A 25,010-nucleotide genomic window follows, 5' to 3' on the forward strand; every position below is an offset into this window, starting at 1 on the left:
ATTAGCATATAAAAGTATTCTTTTAAGTACCTAGGTCAGAATTTTTTCCGAACGACTACATTTCTGATGTTCGCCGACTGCGACAGAAAATATTTAAAATATTATGCGGACGGCCATCTTGATATGCTCAGACCTCTGAAGTACTGCCTATTTTAGTGCTTTGTTGTACATGCTATCTTTAATTAAAGTAAGGTCTGCGGCTAGAAAATTGACATAATACCCAAGTACAGTACGCGGCAGAAAATAATGTAGGTACATATATCTCTAGAATTTCATACCTCTAGATTCTAGAATAAGATTGCTTTGTAGTGTTGTCTCTGTCACTCATACTCATGTGACGTTATCTCGGTCTCAACGACAGAGACAATGCTCTAAAAACCGCTAATTCTTTCTAAAGGTACATTATTTTCAGCCGCGTACTGTAGGTAATATTAGGCACGCTCGGCTTGGTCGATCATCGCACTAGACTTTTTCCGCAACCATGTCGCACAATAGATCTAGGGTTCTGGGTATAAGAGCAGAAAAACAATGTCAACTAATAGTTTAATTAATCAATTTCATCTTCATCTAAAATGGACGATAAATCCGAAAAGTCATCTTCATCCGTTTTATTACGTCCAAATTTATCCAAGCTTATTGCATCATTCTTGAGATCTGTCATGAATTGCTTCAGCGCCTTTCTTATATCCCAGTCGTGTTGTTTAAGACGACTGTAACAAAATAATATTAAAGCTGGGCATACTTTGTGAAGTGGTTCATCATCACCATCAACCGATAGACGTCCACAGCTGGACATAGGTCTCTTGTAGGGACTTCCACACGCCACGGTCTTGCGCTGCCTGAATCCAGCGGGTCCCTGCGACTCGTCTGATGTCGTCCGTCCACCACACAGTGGGGGATCTTCCCACACTGCGTCTTCGGTGCGAGGTTGCCATTCTAGCACCTTGGGACCCCAACTTTTCTTTCTTTCTTAGCGGACGCCTACGTTATAATAGCTATCTGCATGCCGAATTTCAGCCTGATCCGTCCAGTAGTTTGAGCTGTGCGTTGATAGATCAGTCAGTCAGTCACCTTTTCCTTTTATATACAGGGTTACAGGAAAAGAGGACACGATCCCGTTAGGGGGTTATAGTACAGGACATTAGCTATCAAACGACCCCTAAAGTGCTTATGCGAAAGTGTATCGTTTTCGAGTTATTCATTTTTTTATTTTTTTCTTGATAGGGGTGTTTGCCACTTTGAAAATTAATAAAAAAAAGGAACAATGTATTTCATCAAATTTTTTTAATTTCTTGCTAGTACATATCCTTATTAATAATAAACAGTTACAAAACAAGAAAAATCTTCAAGCATTTTAAAATTACAGCTCAAAAACTGTACAAGTTTTCGATTTTTAAATTTAATTCTTTGAATAACTTGCAAATTTTCTGTAAAAATTACTATGGCACTTATCCTGCGGATAACAAATGCTATTGCCAAAGAATTAAATCAGAATCAATGTAAAAACGAGTTTAATGCAAAATTGTGGCTAATTCCATTGTACACAATCTCTAAACTAAACTAAAATGGCACGTCTAAATCTATTGCTATCCCTTTCATAATGTTGCTTGCGGAAAAGGATAGCATTAGATTTAGACCTGTTAATTTAGTTTAGTTTAGAGATTGTGTACTAGAGAATCGGCCCCATTGTCAAAGATTATTTTTCAATGAGGTCAAAAGGTAATATAAAATCAGTCAAGTGCGAGTCGGGCTCGCACACGAAGGGTTCCGTACCATCGTACAAGAAATAACACTTTTTTTTTTTTTTTTAATTTTATGGCGGCCATTTTGTAATTTTTAGTATTTTGTTGTTATAACGGCCATAAAAATACACATTTTGTGAAAATTTCATGTTTGTTCATCCGTCCGTCCGTCTGTCCGACCGTCCGTTTGTCTGTCAGTGGACTGTATCTCGTGAACCCTATTAGGTAGAGACTTGAAATTTTCACAGAATGTGTATTTTTATTGCCGCTATAACAACAAATACTAAAAATTACAAAATGGCTACCATAAAAATTAAAAAAAATTAAAGTGTTATTTCTTGTACGATGATACGGAACCCTTCGTGTGCGAGCCCGACTCGCACTTGACTGATTTTATATTACCTTTTGAACTCATTGAAAAATAATCTTTAACGATTTTGCATTAAACTAGTTTTTACATTGATTTTGATTTAATTCTTTGGCAATAGCATTTGTTAGAATTTTCTACCTGGTCTCTTTGTTGTGTAATTTTTTCTTGATTTTATGTTTTTTTTGGTAATTTTTTTGTACCAATGGATAGCTACCGAAACGTAGATGTTTTTAAAATAATCCGCAGGATAAGTGCCATAGTAATTTTTTTAATTAAAATTTGCAAGTTATTCAAAGAATTAAATTTAAAAATCGAAAACTTGTACAGTTTTTGGGCTGTAATTTTAAAATGCTTGAAGATTTTTCTTGTTTTGTAACTGTTTATTATTAACAAGGATATGTACTAGCAAGAAATTAAAAAAAATCTGATGAAACACATTGTTCCTTTTTTTTATTAATTTTCAAAGTGGCAAACACCCCTTTATCAAGAAAAAAATAAAAAAATGAATAACTCGATAACGATACACTTTCGCATAAGCACTTTAGGGGTTGTTTGATAGCTAATGTCTTGTACTATAACCCTTTAACGGGATCGTGTCCTATTTTCCTGTAACCCTGTATATAAAAGGAAAAGGTGACTGACTGACTGATCTATCAACGCACAGCTCAAACTACTGGACGGATCAGGCTGAAATTCGGCATGCAGATAGCTATTATAACGTAGGCGTCCGCTAAGAAAGGATTTTTCAAAATTCAACCCCTAAAGTGGTAAAATAGGGGTTTGAAGTTTGTATGAAACTCTGTCAGTTTTGAAGTGTCTATAAAGAAGATTTGTAGTTAATATTTTTGCAATTAACAATATAACATATTTTATTAAGCTCATATGTTAAAATCTCATAGTTGAAATTTGTGTAGTCCACGCGGACGAAGTCGCGGGCATAAGCTAGTGTTAAATGTTTGTGGAGTCACTTACATCTCGGCCTCGTATTTGGTCAGTTGTGTATAATGACAGAATGCACTGCATATGGCCTTCCTGTCTTCTTGATCAGGATTAATAAGCGTCAACTGACAACAATTCCTGGCTGGAATCTGAAAATATAATAATTTAAATTTAATTGTAGTGAAAGCTTAACGAAACGAAACAGCGATAAACATACATCTATAGGAGAGCCTGCGAGAGAATGTATTTTAATATAAGTCCCGCAAATTGCTATTGCGCTAAAACCATGGCTCATTAACATCGAAATGACGTTATTTTGACGTCCGCCGAAATTAAATTAATATACCATCAGCTCGAAACTTGTCTAGTGCCGACGTCACTAAAATGGCGGCCACGGCCATTAGCAATTTGCGGGACTTATACGTGTTATATTGACCGTTCACTATAACTTGACCCCTGACGTCATGTTGGCACTATTGCTTTGTTTGATTTATTCTTTAGACCTTAGGGTTTATTATTGTACTAGCGCGACAGTCGCGACTTCATCCGCGTGGACTACACAAATTTCAAACCCCTATTTTACCCCCTTAGGGGTTAAATTTTCAAAAATCCTTTCTTAGCGGATGCCTACGTAGATAGCTATCTGCATGCCAAATTTCAGCTTGATTCGTCCAGTAGTTTGAGCTGTGCGTTGTTAGATCTAAGATCAGTCAGTCAGTAAACTTTTACTTTCATATATTTAGATGATTTGCAATAGTGCAAACATAACGTCAGGCGTCAAGTTATAGTGAACGGAACGTGACGCTCAGTCTCCACCGCGATGCAGTTTACGTTACGCACACAGATGCGTTAACGCTTATCAGTACACGCACTACTACAACCAAGGCTGAGCGGGCTTCGTGAAATAGAACTGTACCTAAACTCTTACCTTAAAACTGTTTCTGATGACTTCAGGTGTCGCCAAAGAAATTGAGAACATTTCATGTACGATCATATAACTTGACAATGTATTGTTATATTCTGTGGGGGTAATGTATATTACGAACGTTCTTCTGAAGTGTATGAGCCGTTCTTTGCTGTATTTGTGTTTCTCCTTGTACACGCCATCTATGACTAGAACCATGGATTTGTTCTGAAAATGAAAGAAAAGGCTGCATTACAACCAATTTCATTAAAGAAAGTTATTTTTGCTCTGGGCATCAGTGTTTTTTATTCGGTTCAATAGGCCTCAATTAAAAAAATCTTTTAGTACACAATATAATATATGAATTTTTTCCAGCTTCCTTTGTAAGTGAATATGGTGAAATTCTGAAGTGGCCTAGATCTTAAGTAACAAAATCTATCTTTGCGATATTTGGTACAGAGGTAATTTGCATCCCACTTCTTCAAATCATTATGGACAGAAGGGCAAGATAATATTATAGGGTTCGACAGTAGATCGAGAAAATCGTGACTTGTCAACATCCGGGAATATTCAACGTTGGACAAAATATGTTCTATTTGTTGGAAAACAGGGCATTAAAGGGCGAGATGCCTAAAACAATTCACTTACGTCATGTTTCAAGACGTCGATATTAAAGGTGCTCAGGTCGTGGACGGTCTCTGGCAGTACACAGTGCACGCCGGTCACAGCCTGCCGCGTCTTATACAGCTTCTTGCTCTTCTCAATGACCATTTTTCGCTTCACCGGGTTGAGGAAGTTGCGAGAATGCATCGCGTAAGGCTCGTTTAATAGATCCTCCGCGGATTCTGGAGTTGTTTTAGTTTTTTAAAACAATATTAAGGGTCTTATTACAAAGTCTAATATCATGTAGTATAGCGCGTAATATTTGACTTTTTGTGTCAAATTTCAAGTGAAAATTACGATTTTAGTCCTTATTTTATAGGTGAACCCATGAAAATGGCGCGAGAATAGTCATTTTTTACGGACTATACCTGTAAAATCAGTAGCAAGTGTCAAAGTGGCCCCTGGATCATAGAACATTTCTATTTTTCTCCGTTGCGAATCATAGTGAGCAAAGTACAGTGATATGAATTTCTCTAGAACCTGAACAGTTTTTCTTTCCGATGTGACCATGAAGTTTTTGAAAAACGGCATCATTATACCATGTTCGTTTAGTGGCACGCCGTCCTATAAAAATACAGTAGGAAACTTAAATGTTTACTAACAATCCGTTGTACAAAAAATTATATTATAACCAGTCAAGTGCGAGTTGGACACGAAGAGTTCCATACCATCGTAAAAGATAATAACACTATATACTTTTTTTTAAATTTCCATGGTGGCCATTTTTAATTTTTATTATTTGTTGTTTTAGTGGCAATATAAATATACACTGGTTCATAAGATACAGCCCCAGCAATTTCGAACCCCATTTCGGATACTTTTGGAAATGCAATACTTACATAATATTTTAGATAGCTTTAGAAGTTATTGAAATAAGCAATGTGAGTGAGTGACATACAGATAAACAGACAGACGTCATAAGGGCCTTTTTTACTATGTTGGTATGGAACTCTATCAATAAATCATAATTTAGTATGTTACCAATTCAGTCAATCTAGGAAACTTCTGTGCAATTTGTCGTATGTAAGTAACTGCATCCAGGTCATCTTCGCAAAGTGGATTCCCTTCCACCCACAGCTTTTCAATTTTGCTACTTATTCTTTGCAACTCAGCCACTGATGGAATCTGTATATTAAGTAAACAAAAAAATTAAAAACCGGTCAAGTGCGAGTTGGACTCGAACACGAAAGGTTCCGTATCATAGTTTTATAGTTTTATTTATCTATACTAATATAATCAACACTAAATTAAAACAATAGTCTAGTCTAACTAAAAATGCATAAATTTCAACAAAAAAAAAATCATACAAGATTACAATTATGAACTTTTTTTAGTTTACATGGCAGCCATTTTTTTGTTGATGTTATAGCCGCAATAGAAATACACACTCTGTGAAAATTGCAACTCTCTACATATTATGGTTCATGAGATACAGTCCACTGATCGACAAACGGACAGACTGCAATGCTTAGTTCTGTTGGCACCCTTTGGGTTCTGTTGGTACCCTGAAAAGAAGCCGCGTGTCGGCTCTCGACAGCTCCACTTGCAACTTTTATATTTGTGTATTTTATCCAAAGTTAGCAAAAAGTACCTATCTTCACAAGTATCTTTTAAGATTATTTATATGTAACAAATTTTTATTTATTTAATACTTACATTATTATTACTTAAATTGACACCTATTAGGTCTCCTTTGATGAAAAAGTTCAATATATCTAATGGAACATTACTGAAACAAAAGATATAATAATTAAATAAAAGCAAATTAAAGGCTATATGCAAGACTAGCTGATCCCCGCGGCTTCGCCCGCGTAGATTTAGGTTTTTAAAGATCCCGTATAGCCTATGTCACTCAGGAATAATGTAGCTTTCTACTGGTGAAAGAATTTTTAAAATCGGTCCAGTAGTTTTTGAGCCTATTCAGTACAAACAAACAAACAAACAAACAAACAAACAAACAAACAAACAAAGTTTTCCTCTTTATAATATTAGTGTAGATAATACAACGGGCCGTGCAGCAGAAATCGTAATATTTTAATTTCGCCATAACTTCAAAACCAAACGTCCAATTTTAATCATTCAAAGACCAAATATTATCTCCATAAACTGTTCTTAGTGATGAAATCATTTATTTTGATAAGGATTAATAGCATGAGTAAAATAAACGCGTTTAAATGTAGTCCAAAAAAAATTCAAGATTTTTAAATAAAAAAATGGTTGCTGTGCCTCACTCGACATAGATGGGTATAGTGTGTCGCGGACTTTTTTGTAGATATTTATAAGATCTACAATTAATTAGAACATTTTATGGTTCTATCTTTTATAGTTTAGGCAGCGTACGCAAAATAAGTAACTTTTCTGGTTGATTTTTTACACCTTGTGTCCGAAAAACCCAAATATCTTACGGAACCCTATTTTTTTCCAAAATAAAATATAGCCTATGTTACTCGTGGATAATGTAGCTTTCGAATGGTGAAAGAATTTTTGAAATCGGTCCAGTAGTTTTTGAGCCTATTCAGTACAACCAAACAAACAAACAAACAAACAAACAAACAAACAAACAAACAAACAAACAAAGTTTTCCTCTTTATAATATTAGTGTAGATAATACAACTTATAGAAAAAAAATTACCTTAAATTATTAGAAGACAGGTTTAATACTTTAGTGTCCCTGCCCATTCTGATCATTAGGATTTTAAAATGTGAAAGCAGAGAAAGTTTATAAAAGTGGATTTTCTTATCTCTAAGTACTGAAAATGAAAAAATACATCATAAGAATTGGTTATAGAAACGTTTGGCTATAATCAATTATAATCCATACTAATATTATAATCCCAAAAGTGTATGTCTGTCTTTACCTTTTCACAGCCTATCCATTTAACCAAATTTGATGTTTGGTACAGAGATAGCTTGCATTCACATGGAGACAGACAATAGGCTCCTTTTACCACATAGATGATGGACAGGCATCATCTAATATTAAACATGTTAAAAGTTTTAACTTAAAACCCTTTTTTACCTTTAGGTATCTACCTAATATGATCACCCTGACACTCAATTTTTTTAAAGAATATTAGCCATGTTAAATCACTAATATTCTCCTTTCCTCTCCAACTAAGCGTCAGGCTTGTGCTAGGAGTAGGTACGACAATAGTGCAACGGGCGGGGTTTGAACCGTCGACCTTTCGGTTTTCAGTCCACTCCTTTACTGGTTGAGCTATTGAGGCTTCAAATTTTTTAATAATTTTTAGTGTGTTCCATTAGTTACGTTTTGTCATTGTTATCCTTTTTCTTCAGTACTTATTGCATATACCTATTAATTAAATTAAATAATTATAAAAATAAGTAAACAAATGCTCATAATACCTATATCATTACAAAAGTTCGACAAATTCAATTCACGATGTTCAGTAAAACGATGGCTAACAACGTGGGTGACAATTTGATCAATTGTAGACTTTTCTTCAAAACACTCCATGGATGTCTTATCGTTCAGTAATATATCCAAATTGAACATATTTCTGCAGTGAGGGAACATGAAATCCATTTTCATAATCTTCAAGACCAACATCAAACTGTTTGTATAGAAAGATGTCAGTAGATTTGTTTCTGCAAAGTTGACAGGTATGAATGTGAGGCCAAAATATTCATATAGGGTTTCAAACAGTTTTACATCACCGTCTGGCCATCTGCAAACCTGGAAAATATTTAATTTTTGAACTGTTATTAGTACTGAACTGTTAAATTTAAATGTAGAAATCAAATGGGTTTAATAAAACTGCCATACCCCTCCCAGGTTAGGCTTCTATCTTGGACTGCATCATCACTTACCAAGTTACCACCAGGTGAAATTGCAGTCAAGAGCTAACTTGTATCTGAATAAAAAAAAATAGTACCTACTTCAACCTAAAATACCTGGTCTACTGATCTTTTGCCAACATTGCTTTAACATACATCCTTCTGGTAGGACAATTTGTATCCTACTTAACATATGAATGGAAGTAGCACTCTACAGTCAAAATATTAATATTATGGCCTCCAATATAAAATTAGGAATTAGCTAATGCTATCCTTTGTCCATAGAATAGTTTTCAATATAGTTTTTAATATTTAATTGTATTTATACAAGGTAAGTACAATTAAATATTAAAATTACTAATCGAAAATATCATCTAAACCACCGTAACGAGGCAGGGTCCCCAGAACGTTACTGCTGCGTTACCTCGTTGAATGGCCAGACTAAAGTGCTGACAGAGTTTTAGTTATGCTTAGTTTGGATAATTTACTTACCAAAATTTTATGAAACGAATGTTTTGCATTGTCGTCCTCTGATACCAAACATTTTTCAATATTATCGACGACTTCTTGGCTAGAAGTCATTCTATTCAATAGAAACTTTCTGTACTTGTCGAAGTGATTCATTTTGAAGAGAACCTCACTTTTTCTTTTTATAAATATCAGTAGATTTCGTAATTAGAAAATGTTTATTTTAGTTTATCCATTAAGTGCTTGAGTTTTTATACCACTAAAACAAAAATTGGAATCCGTAGCAATCTGTAGTAATAGAATACAAAAAATTACAAACAAACACAATACACATACAAAATTCGATACATAAATATGGCCATATTATAATACTCACAAGATAATGGACACAGATTAATAGGGATACTACGTATCAGATGGCTCACGGGCAAACAAATTTTGACACCCTTGAAATGCAGCCCGTGATTGGTCGATCATCTGTCAAACTCTATTTTGCTATTTCTCTACTAACCAATAGGATCAGATTATTTGAGCCAGTAGCTTGGCAAGATATTTTTTTAAATTGCCTCCTTTGCGCGGCTCTGAATTCTAGTTTTGTATTTTAGAGGAATTTTTTCCTGCAGCTTTAGCTTCTTGTATTTTGAAATTGTTTTATTAGGTACCTAAAGGGTTTTTTACTTAAATAACCTAAATTAATTGATTCTAAAAATAAAAAACACATTTTATTTCAAGACATTTATTTATTTTCTTTTAAATCTTTTAAAACCTTTATTAAATATCGATATGATTTTGGCCCCTGATTAAGTAAGGATAAGAAATTTTTTTTTTCATCTTCTGTAAACCTTCTTTGTTTCTTCTTCTTTCCGCACAATCTTAATTGCATTGTGAGTATTTTTTTGGCAATTGGGTTCAATTTTTCCAATTTTTGATACACATTTTCACTGTCCAAGCTTTTTTATGTCTACGAATAAGGTTAAGAGTTTTTTGGGAAATCCTATATTTCTTGTAAAGATGTTTGCATTTTGGTGAAAGAACTTCAATTATTCTTTTAATGATTCTAGGATTCCTTCTCTTTTTAAGTGGCATGGTAGTGGAACCTGGAATTGCAAGAGTATTATATATAATTACAATTGATATATTGGGTACCTGTTATAAAAATTACATGTTTGATTTGATTTGCTCTAATAAGTATTTGCACTATGTGCATAATATGTTATGTATGTGCATATTAAAAATATAAATAAATCTTGTTTATAAAGTACTAGATGATGCCCGCGACTTCGTACGCATGGATTTAGATTCTTAAAAATCCTGTGGGAACTCTTTAATTTTCCGGGATAAAAAGTAAGCCTATGTCCTTCCCCGGGTTGCAACCTACCTCTGTACCAAATTTCGTCAAAATCGGTTGAACGGTTGAGCCGTGAGAAGCTAGCAGACAGACAGACAGACGGGACACACTTTCGCATTTATAAGATAAGTATGGATGGGTAACACACCGCGATTAATTTGTTAATTGTTATACACATTTAAATATCTCATTTAAGCTTAAAAACATAGTCTAGTAATAACTTATTTATGAAAATTTTGACCTGTAGTTAACACTGATCAATGAAAAGAGCAGATATCCTTATTCCTGTGGTTACTATATTAAGGCTATTAATAAATAGATGATTACCTGAGGAAATACTTTGTTGACAATCTGTAATCGAATATTCTTCTAATTTTCTTTTAAAAGTAGTGGGCAATCCTTCTAAAAAATAAGTTTAATGAGTACAAATAGGCAAACATCGATAAAAAAGTTTGATATAGTAAGTTATTTAAAACACTCCAAGGTTCTTTTATCTATCTCTTTTAGCTATCTTTCAAAGTTAGCAAAGAAACGACTTATTAGTAATATTATTATGAATATTGTTTCAAATAATAATAAATTATATTTTCTCACCTAAAAGCTCATTTTCACTTGCTGATTGTGATGTTTGCAGCTGTGTACAATAGTTGTGGTCATTATATATATTTTTGGAAGCATAATAATTATGATCAAGGTCAATCTTCTCTGATCCTGAAAGTAAATTAAATATTAATCATTTTAAAATTAAAGGCCAAAATTAGTGCTACACGGTGGTAAGATGATTCAGGCATAGAAATACATTTTCTTCGGTTTGGTTGTAAAATGTATGCTAAAGAAGGTTGTGATACATTGGACAAAACAACTGGACTGTGATTAGAGGAATGATATGAACAATATACAATACAAAAAGCCATGAAAACTTACTAGTACAAATTTCTTCAGAATCATGCAGTGTAATGGATGGAGTACCACTGAGGATCTCAGATTGCAGGAACAAAGTAGGAAATGCTGTTACTGCAAGACGAGATTTTTGTGTCACAAAACGCTTTTCAAAGTGCTTATGACACAATTGAGACTTATTTTTAAGATCTATTGTACTTTTACTTCGCAAAACATCACAATTTATATACTTAAGCCACTTTTTGAGTCTTTTGTCACACTGTGGAAACTTATGTAATATAGCGTCTTTTCGCGTACTGTTACAATCGGGAACACAGCACTTATAATACATTCCAATAAATTATATTGAAATAATGTACTATAATAACAATTGTTGCGAAGGGAACAGAAATGTACGGAAATAAATCGACGCAACCACCCTGCTCAACGCTTAACAACAATAACAAAATGGCGTCAGGCAGGCAGCAGGCAGTGAACGTGTGTTATTGTATCGTTCTGTGGTCGAATCTGTCAACTTCTATTTTGCTATTCGCATTTGTAAGGGAACGGAATTTGTATGGCCGTGAACCGCCCGTGATAATGGATAATACTCTTTGAATCTTTCATCCATTTGAATATGGCATATTGGCATAAATAAACCACAATTTTTTGTTTTTAAATTTTTACGGCCCTGGATACTATCAGTCCTTTAAGAGTATGGAGTAGGTATGCGTAGAGAATGTATGACAATGACACAGAGTACATAATAGATAATCTATGGTGACCACAGACCATATGGTGAATGACGGTCAGTGCCCATTATTTCTGGTCGGTGGTGGTGCCTTAAACGTAGGTACCTAGTGATTATCCTTTTATCCCAGTGATTATATTCTCTTTGGTGGTGCCCAGCACAGAGTACATTGTACCCTTATATTCAATGGTGATTCAATGTACTCTGTGGTACATTGAATGGTATTAATTAATCATAAGATCAAATTGGATCAAATAAATTAGTTAAATAGCGCCCTTTTGTGTTATTAGTTTAAGATTAACAACAGCTATAAAACAACAGAATGGAATGGTTTCCATTACTTAATATGTGTAAATTAGCTTTATTTTTCTTGGTTATAATGAGCGTCGTTCAACACGTCGTGATAGCTACTTCGTCGCCGAAAAAATTGCAAATTGGAGTCAAGAAAAGGCCTGCTGAGTGCACTACGAAAAGTAAAAAAGGAGATCTTCTTCACATGCATTACACGGTAAATCAAATTTAATTATTAATACTCCATCGACACCTTAATGAATAGTGTTATTTTTCCTCAATAGGTTATTATGAATAGGTATCTAATTTTCCAAAGTAAAAATATTTCTAAATCCAAATTTGCATTTGAATCTAAAACCAATCAGAACTCCTCTTTTACACAAAAGTAACCACAAGGAGATGAGTTTGAACAGTAGGTAATTAAATTAGGGTAGCTGACCTACATAGTCAAAAAAGTTACAAATTAGACATTTTGTTTTTTCAGGGCACTTTAGAAGATGGTACAGAGTTTGACAGTTCTATCCCTAGGGGCAATCCTCTGACTTTTACCCTTGGATCTGGACAGGTGATAAAGGGTTGGGATCAGGGACTCATTGGAATGTGTGAAGGGGAACAGAGGAAGCTGGTCATTCCACCCGAACTTGCCTACGGAGAGGCTGGTGCTCCACCAAAGATACCTAAGTCTGCAACTCTTACATTCCATGTGGATCTTGTGAAAATTGAAAGAAAGGATGAACTTTAAGTTCATGTAAGAATAATATTTTACATTTAAGTACATTCTACTAATTGGATATTGTAACCAGTCAAAAACAAACCAATGAAAAGCAACAAAATTGCTGTTTGTATAGTATTAAATCTCTGTATGCATTTTCTTATTGTATGTATAACATAATTTACGATTAATAAAAAAAAATCTTAATAATTTCTAAGAGTCATCACATTAACTTATTGAAGTAAAATAAAAACAGTATCACAAAGTATTATGTAATTTGTTTTACTAGTAAATTTAAAGTGCCATGTACATTTTCATATGAATTAAAACTTTCTTTTTTCACTTTCTACAATAGATTTTATTGTTGTTTGCAAGGGCAAATCCATTATATAAATTTCCTTTTACTTTAATATCTTTATTCTGTAACATAGAGCAGAAACAAAGAGGAGATGTTGTATTAAGATTTCCCTATGAAATATCGAGTGACATTTTGCGAGGTGAGGGGTTGTGGAACGCCGCCCACTTCTCAATTTTCCATCTGCGGGTTAGTAGCAAAACTACTCGCTTAGCGACCTAACATCGATATATTGATGTCACTACATAGTTCAGCTATCTCACACTTGATGTCAATAAGTGTAGAAATTACGTATAAAATTACTTACAAATGAAATGTGATACCATTCATAGCATCAGAACGTCTGTCTGAATAACTTTGACACGATAAAACACAACTCTTCATCCTTTTGTTCTTAAAAACGCGAAAACACACCGATAATACGAGTCTCAAATCTCAATATATGTGAACCTGACGAACGCAGACAGCATACTAAGGCCCCGCCCACAGTGATGACGTCAGGACCTAGTTGAAAATCACAGTGCACAGTTGCTTAGGCCAACTCCTCTTCGTTTCTGCTCTGTGTTCTGTAACCATGTTTTTACTTGTTTCAATGCTTTTCTTTGCTCAGTCTTTGTGTAAATCCAAATGTTTCAATTTTTAAAGTGGTAGGTTTAGTTATTGATTTGCATTTAGACTTACTACTATAGGTGCTTATAAGATCCACAAATAACGACTCTTCCATTTTCTTTCATATCTATAATATCTGTTGATAGATGTCCACCAACATTATCAAAATAGCAGTCTACACCATTTGGAGCTACGCTCTTCCAACATTCATTGTGTTTTGTGATCAAAGGCATGTTGGAAATGTACGTACTCTTCAGTTAATGAAATTTTGAAGCTTCATTGCATGAATATACGATGCACATGCAATTGACCACCTATTTAATATAATCTGTGGATGGTGATAAATATGACAGCTATAGTATTTGACATTGACATGTTTCTCCAGTGTTTCCACTTTTGGAGGTTTCGCCATATTTTGAGTTGAAATGACTAATATTAGGTACGGCTTCGGGCGTTTTGATGTTGAGAGAGATTTAGGGTAATTTGAAGTATAAAATTACTTTTCACGTGCCATTTTAACTCTGTGGGTCAACTATTATGTCAAAAGTATAGTTCACCTTTAAAATAAGGACTAAAATCGTTCTTTTATTAATAATTGACACATAAAGTTAAAATGGCGCGTAAGAAGTCATCAAATCGCACTTTAAGTGTTGGTAGTTGGTTCAACTACCAATTGTTAAAAGAAAATACGTAAGGATATTCTTCGTCAGTTTTTATTTAGTTGACATGTTGATGTGAACAGCAAACAAAAGAGAATGACATTTTTATTATTGAGCTTATAAATAAACCTAATACCTACGAAAAAGTATTTATTCTAACACTCCTCCTTATATTCATAAGCTCGTCACTTACTCATTCTGATTTACTATCACACATTTGCACTCTATACTCATCCATCATCTAATCCCATTCCTCTTACACACCATTCAAATTTACCTCTCATCAATCCTTTCGTTAACACATCTGCAACCATATGTGAGGTTTCTAAGTAATCGATGCCTCTTCTCTGACTGAAGCGTCTTGCAACTAAGCGAGCTTTATATCTTTTTCCTCCTTTTTCTGTGTTGTGCAATATCGTAGCGTAATTTTCAAGGTAAAAAAATTAATGGTTACTGGTGAGGTACTAAGTTATTATTTGTACGATACTGAGAGGTATTATAATTTGAAAATGAAAACTAAACACCTTCTTCGTCACCCGCGCCCTCAAAAATAAAATTGTTTATGGCCAATGATCTACAGAAACTAGGGTAGAATCAAAATAGGAAGTGGAAATACTGGTGTTAACTGTCAAATAAAATTGGAAAGGAAACTAGTGGAAACTAAACATTTGGTTTAAAAAAATTGCTTGCATTTTGCAAATAATTGCAAAGGAAGTGTAATGTAATTGGAAGAGAAATTTTACAATAGATAATTTATGTGAGATAGAATCAAGATGGTGAAAATAATATTTCTCCACCCAGACTTGGGTATTGGTGGAGCGGAGCGTTTAGTTTTGGACGCCGCATTGGCTTTCAAAACCAAGGGCCACGACGTCGCTTTTTTTACGAACCACCACGATCCAACGCATTGTTTCGCCGAAACCAGAGACGGAACCTTTCCGGTGACGGTGATTGGAGACTGGATCCCACGTTCTATATTCGGCAGATGTAAAGCGGTGTGCGCCTACGCTCGCATGGTTTTCGCCGCTGCATACTTAGCCTGGTACGTTATACCGGTAGAGGAGCCTACGTTGATTTTTTGTGATCTAATATCGTTGTGTATTCCATTTTTGAAAATGGCTAGAGGCCCATTCCGAGTGGTTTTCTACTGCCACCATCCAGACAAACTCCTAACTTCGGAGGGTGGTCTTTTGAAAAAAATATACAGAGCTCCATTGAACTGGTTAGAGGAATCAACAACAGCAAGAGCCGACAAGGTGTTAGTGAACAGCAAGTACACAGCTAGAGTGTACCAAGATGCATTCCAAAATATCAAAGATGTTCCTGATATTTGTTATCCTTCAATCAACACAGAATTCTTTAATCAAACTACACCAAAACCTCTCAAAGAAGTAGTACCAGTAGGGACGGATAAGTTCATTTTTCTTTCAATAAATAGGTACGAAAGAAAAAAGAATTTGCCTCTCGCTTTAGAGGCATTGAATCATTTGAAGAGTATGCTAGATGAGACTGATTGGGAAAGAATACATTTGATAATGGTGGGAGGTTTCGATCCAATAAACTTGGAGAATATGGAGCATTTCATGGAGCTCACAGACTTGGCTGCAGAATTAGATGTGGAGGATAAAGTGACATTTATGAAGTCACCCAAAGATGTAGAGAAAGTATCTCTATTGTATCACTGTAGGGCATTACTGTACACACCTTCTAATGAACACTTTGGCATTGTACCATTAGAGGCAATGTATTACAGCAAGCCAGTAATAGCTGTGAACAGCGGTGGACCGACTGAGACCATAGTTAATGAGGTTACCGGTTTCCTTTGCGAGCCAAATAGGATATCATTCGCAGATGCTATGTGCAAATTAATCACTTCACCAGATTTATGTGGAAGACTCGGTGAAGCGGGAAGGAAGAGATTTGAAACCAAATTCTCCTTTGAAGCATTTACTAATCAGCTAGATGGAATTCTAACACGGGAACGTCAGCTCATTTCTGAAGTACGAGCTATCGAGTGTGAGAAAAAAGAAAATAAGCGTAAATAACATGATGCCAACACTCCAACAATATTTGATATTGTTTGAGTGTTTAAAACAATTTCTCAATCTCCTGTGATAGTAATGTCTTGCTAATAATGTTGTCTTGTTTGTACAGAAGGAGATAGAAAAGATAGATTTACAGCACATAATCATAAAAGTTGATAGCATAAAGTATTAAGCTCAGCATTCTAAGTCTTGCTTAAGCATTTATCAATGTATAGACTGTATGATAAATACATAACAATTAACAGGATGTATAAAACTTAGTTTAAATATGATGTGTTATTACTGCTTATTGAATGTTGGATAGTTACTGTAATATCCATATATTTTTTAATAATATAATATAAATATTATAGCAATTTTAATAGAATTCATTAATTTTAGCAAAATAAAAAGGTTAATCTTATAAGACTATGACTATGCCATGATTACTTAATTTATTTTATGTTAAACTAGAGCAGAGTGATGCAAAAAATTGTTTAGTAGGTGTAATAGATATCTTTGTAAATCAAGAAAGCTATATTTTTCATAAGAAATTACATTGTAAGTTGAATATTCATGTTTTGTAGAAAAAAAAGTTTAAACAGTTTTGTATTTGCTAATTAGCAAAATTCAAATTAAAAAGGTAAAAAAATTATAATCATCTATGAATAATGACTAAGCACTATGATACTCTATCCATGGAAAAAAGTTAGTATAAAACTCTCTGTTACTTAAACCCCTTCTTCCTATTTTGTTTTGTGGCTTTCAGTAGTGCCGTGCCACACTACTGAAAGCCACAAAGCAAAATAAGAAGAAGGGGTTTACTTAACAACAAATGACAGAGACAAAAATCTCCGTGGGTGTTAACCATTTTGAGTCCAACACAACCAATCACAAACAAAACTATATTTTCGAACTGAATTTCGACAGTTGAATGTAGACTATTTTTTGAAACATGTTTACGATTTGTTGGTGACTCAAAATGGTTAAACACACTGAGATTTTTCAGTCTATCATTTGTATGGAATTATGAAACAGAGAGAGCCCTATACTAACTTCTTTCCGTGGATAGTAAAATACTATGTTTCAAAATACTGTTGACTATCTTCCGTTTTTACATTATAAGGACATTAGAACATTAAGATTTTATTTATCACTGATAAAAATTGTACGTCATTGCTTTGCATTTTTTAATGAATGTGTGTTAAGAGTTTTGTGGTTAATAAAGACTAATTAATTATTCTAGAAACATACTCATCTGTGTATGTTTCTAGAATAAGTGTTAGATAAAATCATTTAAAGTGTCTAATCATGGTTAAAATGTAGCCTGTGTTTAAAATAAATGTCTTTGATAAAGTTGTTCCATTATTTTCATCGAAAATAACTGACACCCGTCAATGGTGGTGTTAGTCTACCAATCCGCACATGGCCAGCGTGGTAGACTATGGCCAAAACCCTTCTCTCTGAGAGGAGACCCGTGCTCTGTAGTAAGCCGGCGATGGGTTGATCATGATGAGGAACTTTTCCAAAAAAAACAGGAGTGGAGGACTGAGTATATCAAAAAGAATATAACGATTACAGGTTCACTCGTGACTATTTTGAGGATATTTATTAAACAAAAATCTGTTTAGTAATGTTTGAGATTAGTGCTTTCGAATTTCGAACAGACGTGAAGTCTGCAAGTCTACCAGAAACCTATGCCCAGCAGTTGGACGATGACGACGACTGTCTGTACTCTATCCACAGAGAGAAGGGCTCTCTCTGTTACGTAATCCTATACAAAAGAGAAAGACTGGGTGTTAACCATTTTGAGTTGCCAAACAATCACAAACATGTTTTCAAAAATAATTCGAAAACATTGTTTCGCAAAACTGTTAACTGTTCAGTTTTGCTTCAAAAAAGGATGGCTAATAAACTAGAAATAAACAATATAACAATAGGATAAAAATAATTTATTTTTAAATATTTTATACACAAAACTTCTAACACTACCTTATACATTGCATCATTCAATGATAACTTTATTCATACTGTCATACACTTTCTCAACAGTCTCGGGCGGAAGGGGGTCCATGAGCTCAAACTGGAAGTCATACTGCTGGTCCAAACCCATGTAACTGTCGCTCATCACATACAAGGTGTATATGATACGGCCTGTAAACAAACAATCTTATAAGACGATATGCGTCCCAAAAGCGGTGTTGAGACACAATTCGGATGTTCAAAGAATCAAGTTTTGGCCTCAAAAACTACTAAAATTTGATTAATTATTTTTTAATATTATAAAAAATTTAAAATATTCTTGAAATGAAATGAAATTAAACCAGTTTTGTTCGATAGATATAAAGGGACCGTGGATATGGCACATATTTGGGAAAACTGGGAACTGCCTACATTTATGCGAAGATTTTTGTACCTCGTTTTGAAGGGGTGTAGAAAGTGATATGTGTAGTTCCTCTAGCGGGAACTCGCTTCAGCGCATGCAGTTCCCCGTACTCCGTGGAGCCAAGGGTGAGGAACCAGCCCTCATTCTTGTTGCGAGGGAACCGTGGACATAGCACGTTGTTTGCGTTCCCTCCGCGTCTAGCCATATCGATGACAAAAGTGTATTCCTGTAAATAATAATAATAATTATGTAATTTATTTCAAGTATTTGAGAACATCACAATATAAACCAAACTTAATATGTTTTTTTATTTTTTTTAAAAAACAATATCAGCCAATTTCATCATGATGACTAATATTCCCCCTTCCCCTCCAACTAAGCGTTAAGCTTGTGCTAGGAGTAGGTACGACAATAATGCAACGGGTGGGGGTTTGATCCGCCAATTCGTAACCAACCGAATCTACAACTTAAATATTTTTATTTATTTAAACCCTTAGTTTTAGGGTTCCGTACCTCAAAAGGAAAAATGGAACCCTTATAGGATCACTTTGTTGTCTGTCTGTCTGTCGGTCTGTTAAGAAACCTACAGGGTACTTCCCGTTGACCTAGACTCATGAAATTTGGTAGGTAGGTGGGTCTTATAGCTGGTATTAGGGGAAAAATCTGAAAACCGTGAATTCGTGGTTACATCGCCCAAAAAAAATTAAATTGTGGTCATAAACTAATAATTAGTATTTTAAATTTTCGTAGTAAGATACTTAAATATCAAGTGGGGTATCATATAAAAGGTCTTCACCTGTGCATTCTAAAACAGATTTTTATTTATTTTTATGCATCATAGTTTTTGAATTATCGTGCAAAAGGTTGAAAAAATAAGACTGCCGTACGGAACCCTCATTGCGCGAGCCTGACTCGCGCTTGGCCAGTTTTTTTGGTATACTTAATGGCGATTTGGGTATTAAATGGCTTCATTACATTTGTAGTTCTTACCTGATCAGCATGTAAAGGTAACCAGTCCTCCCTGGTAGGTGGTTGTTTGACTCGCTTGTCTTGTTCGCAATCACTATCGAACCATAGTCCTCGTATGTGGAATTTCAAGTCCAATGTGGGTAGATCGCATATTGCCTGTTGAATAAAATAAAAAATTTGGAACATGTTTAGTTTTTAAAAAAGTATATGAGGAAAAAATAGCAACAGCTTTTTGTTTGTTGAATATCATTCATTGTTCTAATTAATGAAAGTTGAGGGACATAATATGGCTTCATCGTGCCATAATGTGCCATGAATCGATTGCGTTGGTTAAGGTATATTAACCCGAGTGTGTAACTGGATGAGGCACTTTGAAATTATTAATATTACCCTTGCTGTGAATCAAACCCGAGACCTCTCACTAATAAAATCAAAGCACTCATCACTGCACCAGGGAGCTCTTTTAAAAAAACCAGCCAAGTACGAGTCAGGCTCGCGCAATGAGGCTTCAGTCTACAGTCGTATTTTTTTGACATTTTGCACGATAATTCAAAAACTATGATGCATAAAAATAAATAAAAATCTGTTTTAGAATGTACAGGTGAAGACCTTTCATATGATACCCCACTTGATATAGTTATCTCACTTCGAAAGTTGAAAATACTAATTATTAGTTCATGACCACAATTTAATTTTTTTGTGTGATCTAACCCTAAATTCACGGTTTTCAGATTTTTCCCCAAATGTCAGCTATAAGATCTACCTACCTGCCAAATTTCATGATTCTAGGTCAACGGGAAGTACCCTGTAGGCCAGACAGACAGACAACAAAGTGATTCTATAAGGGTTCCATTTTTCCTTTTGAGGTACGGAACCCTAAAAAAGAAGGAATGTAAAAAAAATAATTAAATGTTACTTACCCGATGTATTTCTCCAATTTGATTCTCCTCGAACTCCCTTCTCAGATATTTGGCGAGAAGCTCATAATTCCTCATACAAGTCACTTTCAGTCCGTTCAAAACCGTGCAAGGTTTGTTCGTATCCTTTGTCATGTGGGTGAACATGTATAGATGTTGCGAGTCTACATGCGGAAGGGTAGTCAGGGGCGAGTCGGTCGGCCAGCGCGCTTGCACGATGCACTGCATTAGCATTTGAGAGCTCAGGCATACAGCCAACCAGCCGTTCTCGGCTGACGCGTCTATCATTGCCTAGAAAAATATATATAAAATTAGCTGATGCATTTTTTAGGGTTCCGTACCCAAAGAGTAAAAACGGGACCCTATTACTCTGCTGTCTGTCCGGACTGTATCTCATGAACCGTTGAAATTTTCACAGATGATGTATTTCTGTTGCCGCTATAACAGCAAATACTAAAAACAGAATAAAATAAATATTTAAGGGGGCTCCCCATACATAAAAAAATTCGGTATCGGGTATTGTTCCCAAGGTTTTTTGGTGTGCTGATTACGGAAACGACGTCTATTTTCGGCCCACATCATTTAAATAAAATGTCAATATGGGTGTCGTCTCGAAGGTTTTCAAAATGAAGATTAAGAAAATGACTGAGATGAATTCAGATCGGGCTTGTCAATGACAGCTCGTTTGCAATAACTTACACACCCGTGTATCACATGACGATTTTCAATACAGTTGTGGGAAATGGTAAAAAACAAATCAAAGAATTAAACATGTTCATTTCAACATACATACAATAGGTAAATATGTAACATGGATATACTTGACCACAATGTAGATGGCAGAATATTTGCCACTTAATTCATAAAAATAAGCTAACAAAGCATTTTTGAGAATGACTCAGTTTTCTTTGGTTTTTTCCATAAAATAAAATTATCGTAAGTCGCCATATATCTTTCTCCAGATTTTGGGGGCAAAATTCCATCTTGCGCAGTTTTTCGCCCCGGATAAAATAACGGATGGAGTTAATTATATCTCATCACTTGTACTTAAACTCATATTAACAAAAAAAATCAATTTATAACACAATAAGTGAATATTTTTTTTTTTTACAAAGAAACTAGGCAACGGGTTCGTACGCGTATACAGCCTATTAGATTTTTTGGATGAGTACTTAACGGCTATAGGCAACAAAAGTGTTAAGGTGAGATCTATAGAGCGCACTCTGACTCAGCTTAAGACAGAGTTAAAACGAGACAGAGCTATATCTCTCACATAAATCTGTCTCATTTCTGAGCAAAGTCAAAGTGCGCTGTATAGATCTCAGCCTCAGACTTACTTGGATGATCCTAATGGTCTGATCCAATACGGACTTGGTGTCTGTGAGATAGTCGGTATTGGGCAGCGGCAGTCGCGACAAATGTGCTTGTAGTAAGAGGAACGCTTTGACGTTGGAGGAGTCTAGTGTTAGCGAGTCCACTGGCAAGCGACATTGCTGGGAAAGCTCGCTGGAACAGAGAGTGTAGTATGCATAAATTCCACCCGAACGAACCCGGGGTTGGGTCAGCTATCGTTTATCCATACTAATATTATAAATGCGAAAGTGTGTCTGTCTGTCTGCTGGCTTTTCACAGCCCAACAGTTTAACCGATTTTCATGAAATTTGATACAGAGTCAGCTTACATCCCGGGGAAGGACATAGACTACTTTTATCCCGGAAAGAGTTCCCACGGGATTTTTAAAAACCTAAATCCATGCGTACGAAGTTGCGGGCATCAGCTAGTCTTAAATATATAAAAGGCAAAGGACTGACTGACTGATCTATATTCTATCAACGCACAGCTGAAACTACTGGACGGATTGGGCTGAAATTTGGCATGCAGGTAGCTATTGTGACGTGGGCATCCGCTAAGGAAGGATTTTTGAAAATTCAACCCCTTAAGGGGGGTGAAATAGGGGTTTGGTGTAGTCCACGCGGACGAAGTTCCGAGCATAAGCTAGTCATTAATATAAAAAGTTTTTAGGTCATCATCATCATCATGATCAACCCATCACCGGCTCACTACAGAGCGCGGGTCTCCTCTCAGAGTGAAAAGGGTTTTGGCCATAGTCTACCACGCTGGCCATGTGCGGATTGGTAGACTTCACACACCTTTGGGAACATTATGGAGAACTCTCAGGCATGCAGGTTTCCTCACGATGTTTTCCTTCACCGTTAAAGCAAGTGGTATTTAATTAATTAAAACGCACATAACTCCGGAAAGTTAGAGGTGCGTGCCCGGGATCGAACCCCCGACCTCCGATTAGAAGGCGGACGTTCTAACTACTTGGCCTATCACAGCTTATGCACTAGGCTATCACTAGTTTTTAGGTACCCATTGAGAATATCTTCATTATGTCGCACTGGTAGCGTGGCATATTCCTCCGAGTCAGCCAATAGTCTGAGCAGATTGTCAAACGCGAGGTTGCTTTGCAGATTGGCGTGGAAATGCGCCATGGTTTTGTGCGACAGGTAGTAGTAGGAGGCTATCCTGCCCATCCAGGTGCAATGGATTGTACGCTGGTCCTAAAAACACGTATAAAGACAATGGGGCTAATTCTGAACACAACCTAATTTTAGAGAATCCGCATGCTCTTCTTACTAATGTAGTATGAAAAGGACAGACACAGTTTGACAGTTTTAAATTTAATTTTTAGATGGTAAAATCGCGGGCATCAGCTAGTAGGTAATAAATTACACTTTTTGATAGTCAGTTGTTGCATTTGTAAGATGATGATATAGGCCCCAATTCTCTAGTCTCTCTCTAAACTAAATTAAGAGTTTTTTTTTTAAATTTATTTAGTCATATTAATTTTACAGAGTTTCCTTCACATCTATCTCGCCAAACTGGTGGGCCAGTTTGTTCTCTGTCAGTTATCTCCATCCTTTTCTTTTTACTAATGCTAAAAAAGGAACGGAACATGACTTTCACATTTAATGACTCTAAATTTTAGTGCACAATACAAATTTAAACAGTAGGTTCGCGAGTGCGTGCTAAAATCACGAGTTTTACCATCTAAAATTAAATTTAAAACTGTCAAACTGTGTCTGTCCTTTTCATATTACATTAGTAAGAAGAGCATGCGAATACTCTAAAATTAGGTTGTGCTCAGAATTAGCCCCATCGTGGTGATATGTTTTACGCGAACTTAAAACTAAAGCTACGAGCTACTATAGGTATGTAATATGTATCCACAAATGACCTTACCTCTTCAATTTCGAGACAATTGGCGTTGGACAACGCGTCTAGCGAGGTTTGTACCAAATTGGAGAGAAAATAGTTGACATCCTGAGGCTCAACACTTTCCAGTTTGTAATATGACGGGTTCTTCAGCAGACGTCGGAAGAAATAAGTCCACGTCATGTAATCTAGAATATCTTGTTTCGTTTGTACTGTACCTGTTAAAGGAACGAGCTATCTATTAAGTTGAGAAATTGTCATCATTGTTGATCATCGTGATCAACCCATCGCCGGCTCGCTACTGAGCACGGGTCTCCTCTAAGAGTGAGAAGGGTTTTGGCCATAGTCTACCACGCTGGCCATGTGCGGATTGGTAGACTTCACACACCTTTGAGAACATTATGGAGAACTCTTAGGCATGCAGGTTTAATCACAATGTTTTCCTTCACCGGTAAAGGCAAGTAACATTTAATTGCTTAAAACTCTGAAAAATTAGAGGTGCGTGCCCGGAATTGCACCTTCGACCTCCGTTTAGAAGGCGGACGTCCTAACCACTAGGCTATCACAGCCTAAAACTACATATAAAACTTTGTAAATAAAGCATTCATTACACTGTCACATGTCACCATTAACTACTGTGACTGTCGGATAGCGTACAGGCTAACCTAAAGACTGGCTGGTTATAGAGTGTTTGTTCTTCGATCATATCGATTTTTGCAAGCATATAGTTAAAGAACTGGATTGACATAGTTTATTTTTATCCCGGAAAATTAAAGAGTTCTCAAGGGAATTTTACAAAACCTAAATTCACGCAGACATAATAGAAGCGTGGCGGGCATCATCTAGTCCCTAGATAACTCAACACTCTAAAGTGAACTATAGAGTTCACACACACACGCACGCACGCACGCACGCATACACACACACACACACACACACACACACACACACACACACACACACACACACACACACACACACCACAACTGTTAGCAGTTTAATATAGG

The 25,010-nt window shown here is 35.6% G+C and overlaps 4 protein-coding genes and 1 long non-coding RNA gene across 5 annotated transcripts in view; 2 read left to right on the top strand and 3 right to left on the bottom strand.

The window, feature by feature from the left end:
• Positions 1–524: 524 nt before the first annotated feature.
• LOC117992380 (nuclear RNA export factor 1-like) lies at positions 525–9,229 on the bottom strand. Its single transcript, XM_034980061.2, has 10 exons — positions 8,909–9,229; positions 7,985–8,315; positions 7,251–7,368; positions 6,275–6,347; positions 5,600–5,743; positions 4,987–5,182; positions 4,604–4,800; positions 3,980–4,183; positions 3,085–3,200; positions 525–710 (listed from the first exon to the last, which is right to left on the bottom strand). The coding sequence occupies exons 1-10, from the start codon at positions 9,038–9,040 to the stop codon at positions 548–550; spliced, it is 1,674 nt and encodes a 557-aa protein (XP_034835952.1). The 5' UTR covers positions 9,041–9,229; the 3' UTR covers positions 525–547.
• A 375-nt stretch (positions 9,230–9,604) lies between these two features.
• On the bottom strand, positions 9,605–11,689 carry LOC138403849 (uncharacterized). The gene is made up of 4 exons (XR_011238013.1): positions 11,157–11,689; positions 10,827–10,943; positions 10,560–10,634; positions 9,605–9,981 (listed from the first exon to the last, which is right to left on the bottom strand). It is a non-coding gene; the product is annotated as an uncharacterized lncRNA (long non-coding RNA).
• A 552-nt stretch (positions 11,690–12,241) lies between these two features.
• Positions 12,242–12,895, top strand: LOC117992397 (peptidyl-prolyl cis-trans isomerase FKBP2). Its single transcript, XM_034980088.2, has 2 exons — positions 12,242–12,370; positions 12,638–12,895. The coding sequence occupies exons 1-2, from the start codon at positions 12,242–12,244 to the stop codon at positions 12,893–12,895; spliced, it is 387 nt and encodes a 128-aa protein (XP_034835979.2).
• A 2,206-nt stretch (positions 12,896–15,101) lies between these two features.
• Alg2 (alpha-1,3/1,6-mannosyltransferase Alg2) lies at positions 15,102–17,872 on the top strand. Its single transcript, XM_034980066.2, has one exon. The coding sequence runs from the start codon at positions 15,262–15,264 to the stop codon at positions 16,531–16,533; it is 1,272 nt and encodes a 423-aa protein (XP_034835957.1). The 5' UTR covers positions 15,102–15,261; the 3' UTR covers positions 16,534–17,872.
• Positions 17,873–18,443: 571 nt separating this feature from the next.
• The window catches only part of obe (activating signal cointegrator 1 complex subunit obelus), a 36,879-nt gene continuing 30,312 nt past the window's right edge, over positions 18,444–25,010 (bottom strand). The window contains exons 34-40 of the mRNA XM_069505863.1: positions 24,031–24,221; positions 23,158–23,348; positions 22,122–22,290; positions 20,788–21,075; positions 19,889–20,023; positions 18,929–19,124; positions 18,444–18,666 (exon numbers count right to left, since the gene is read on the bottom strand). Of these exons, the coding sequence (XP_069361964.1) occupies positions 18,518–18,666; positions 18,929–19,124; positions 19,889–20,023; positions 20,788–21,075; positions 22,122–22,290; positions 23,158–23,348; positions 24,031–24,221 (1,319 nt within the window). The 3' untranslated portion in view covers positions 18,444–18,517. The remainder of the gene's footprint in view (positions 18,667–18,928; positions 19,125–19,888; positions 20,024–20,787; positions 21,076–22,121; positions 22,291–23,157; positions 23,349–24,030; positions 24,222–25,010) is intronic.

Source organism: Maniola hyperantus, chromosome 21 (assembly GCF_902806685.2).
Source record: "Maniola hyperantus chromosome 21, iAphHyp1.2, whole genome shotgun sequence".
Classification (NCBI taxonomy): Eukaryota; Metazoa; Arthropoda; class Insecta; order Lepidoptera; family Nymphalidae; genus Maniola; species Maniola hyperantus.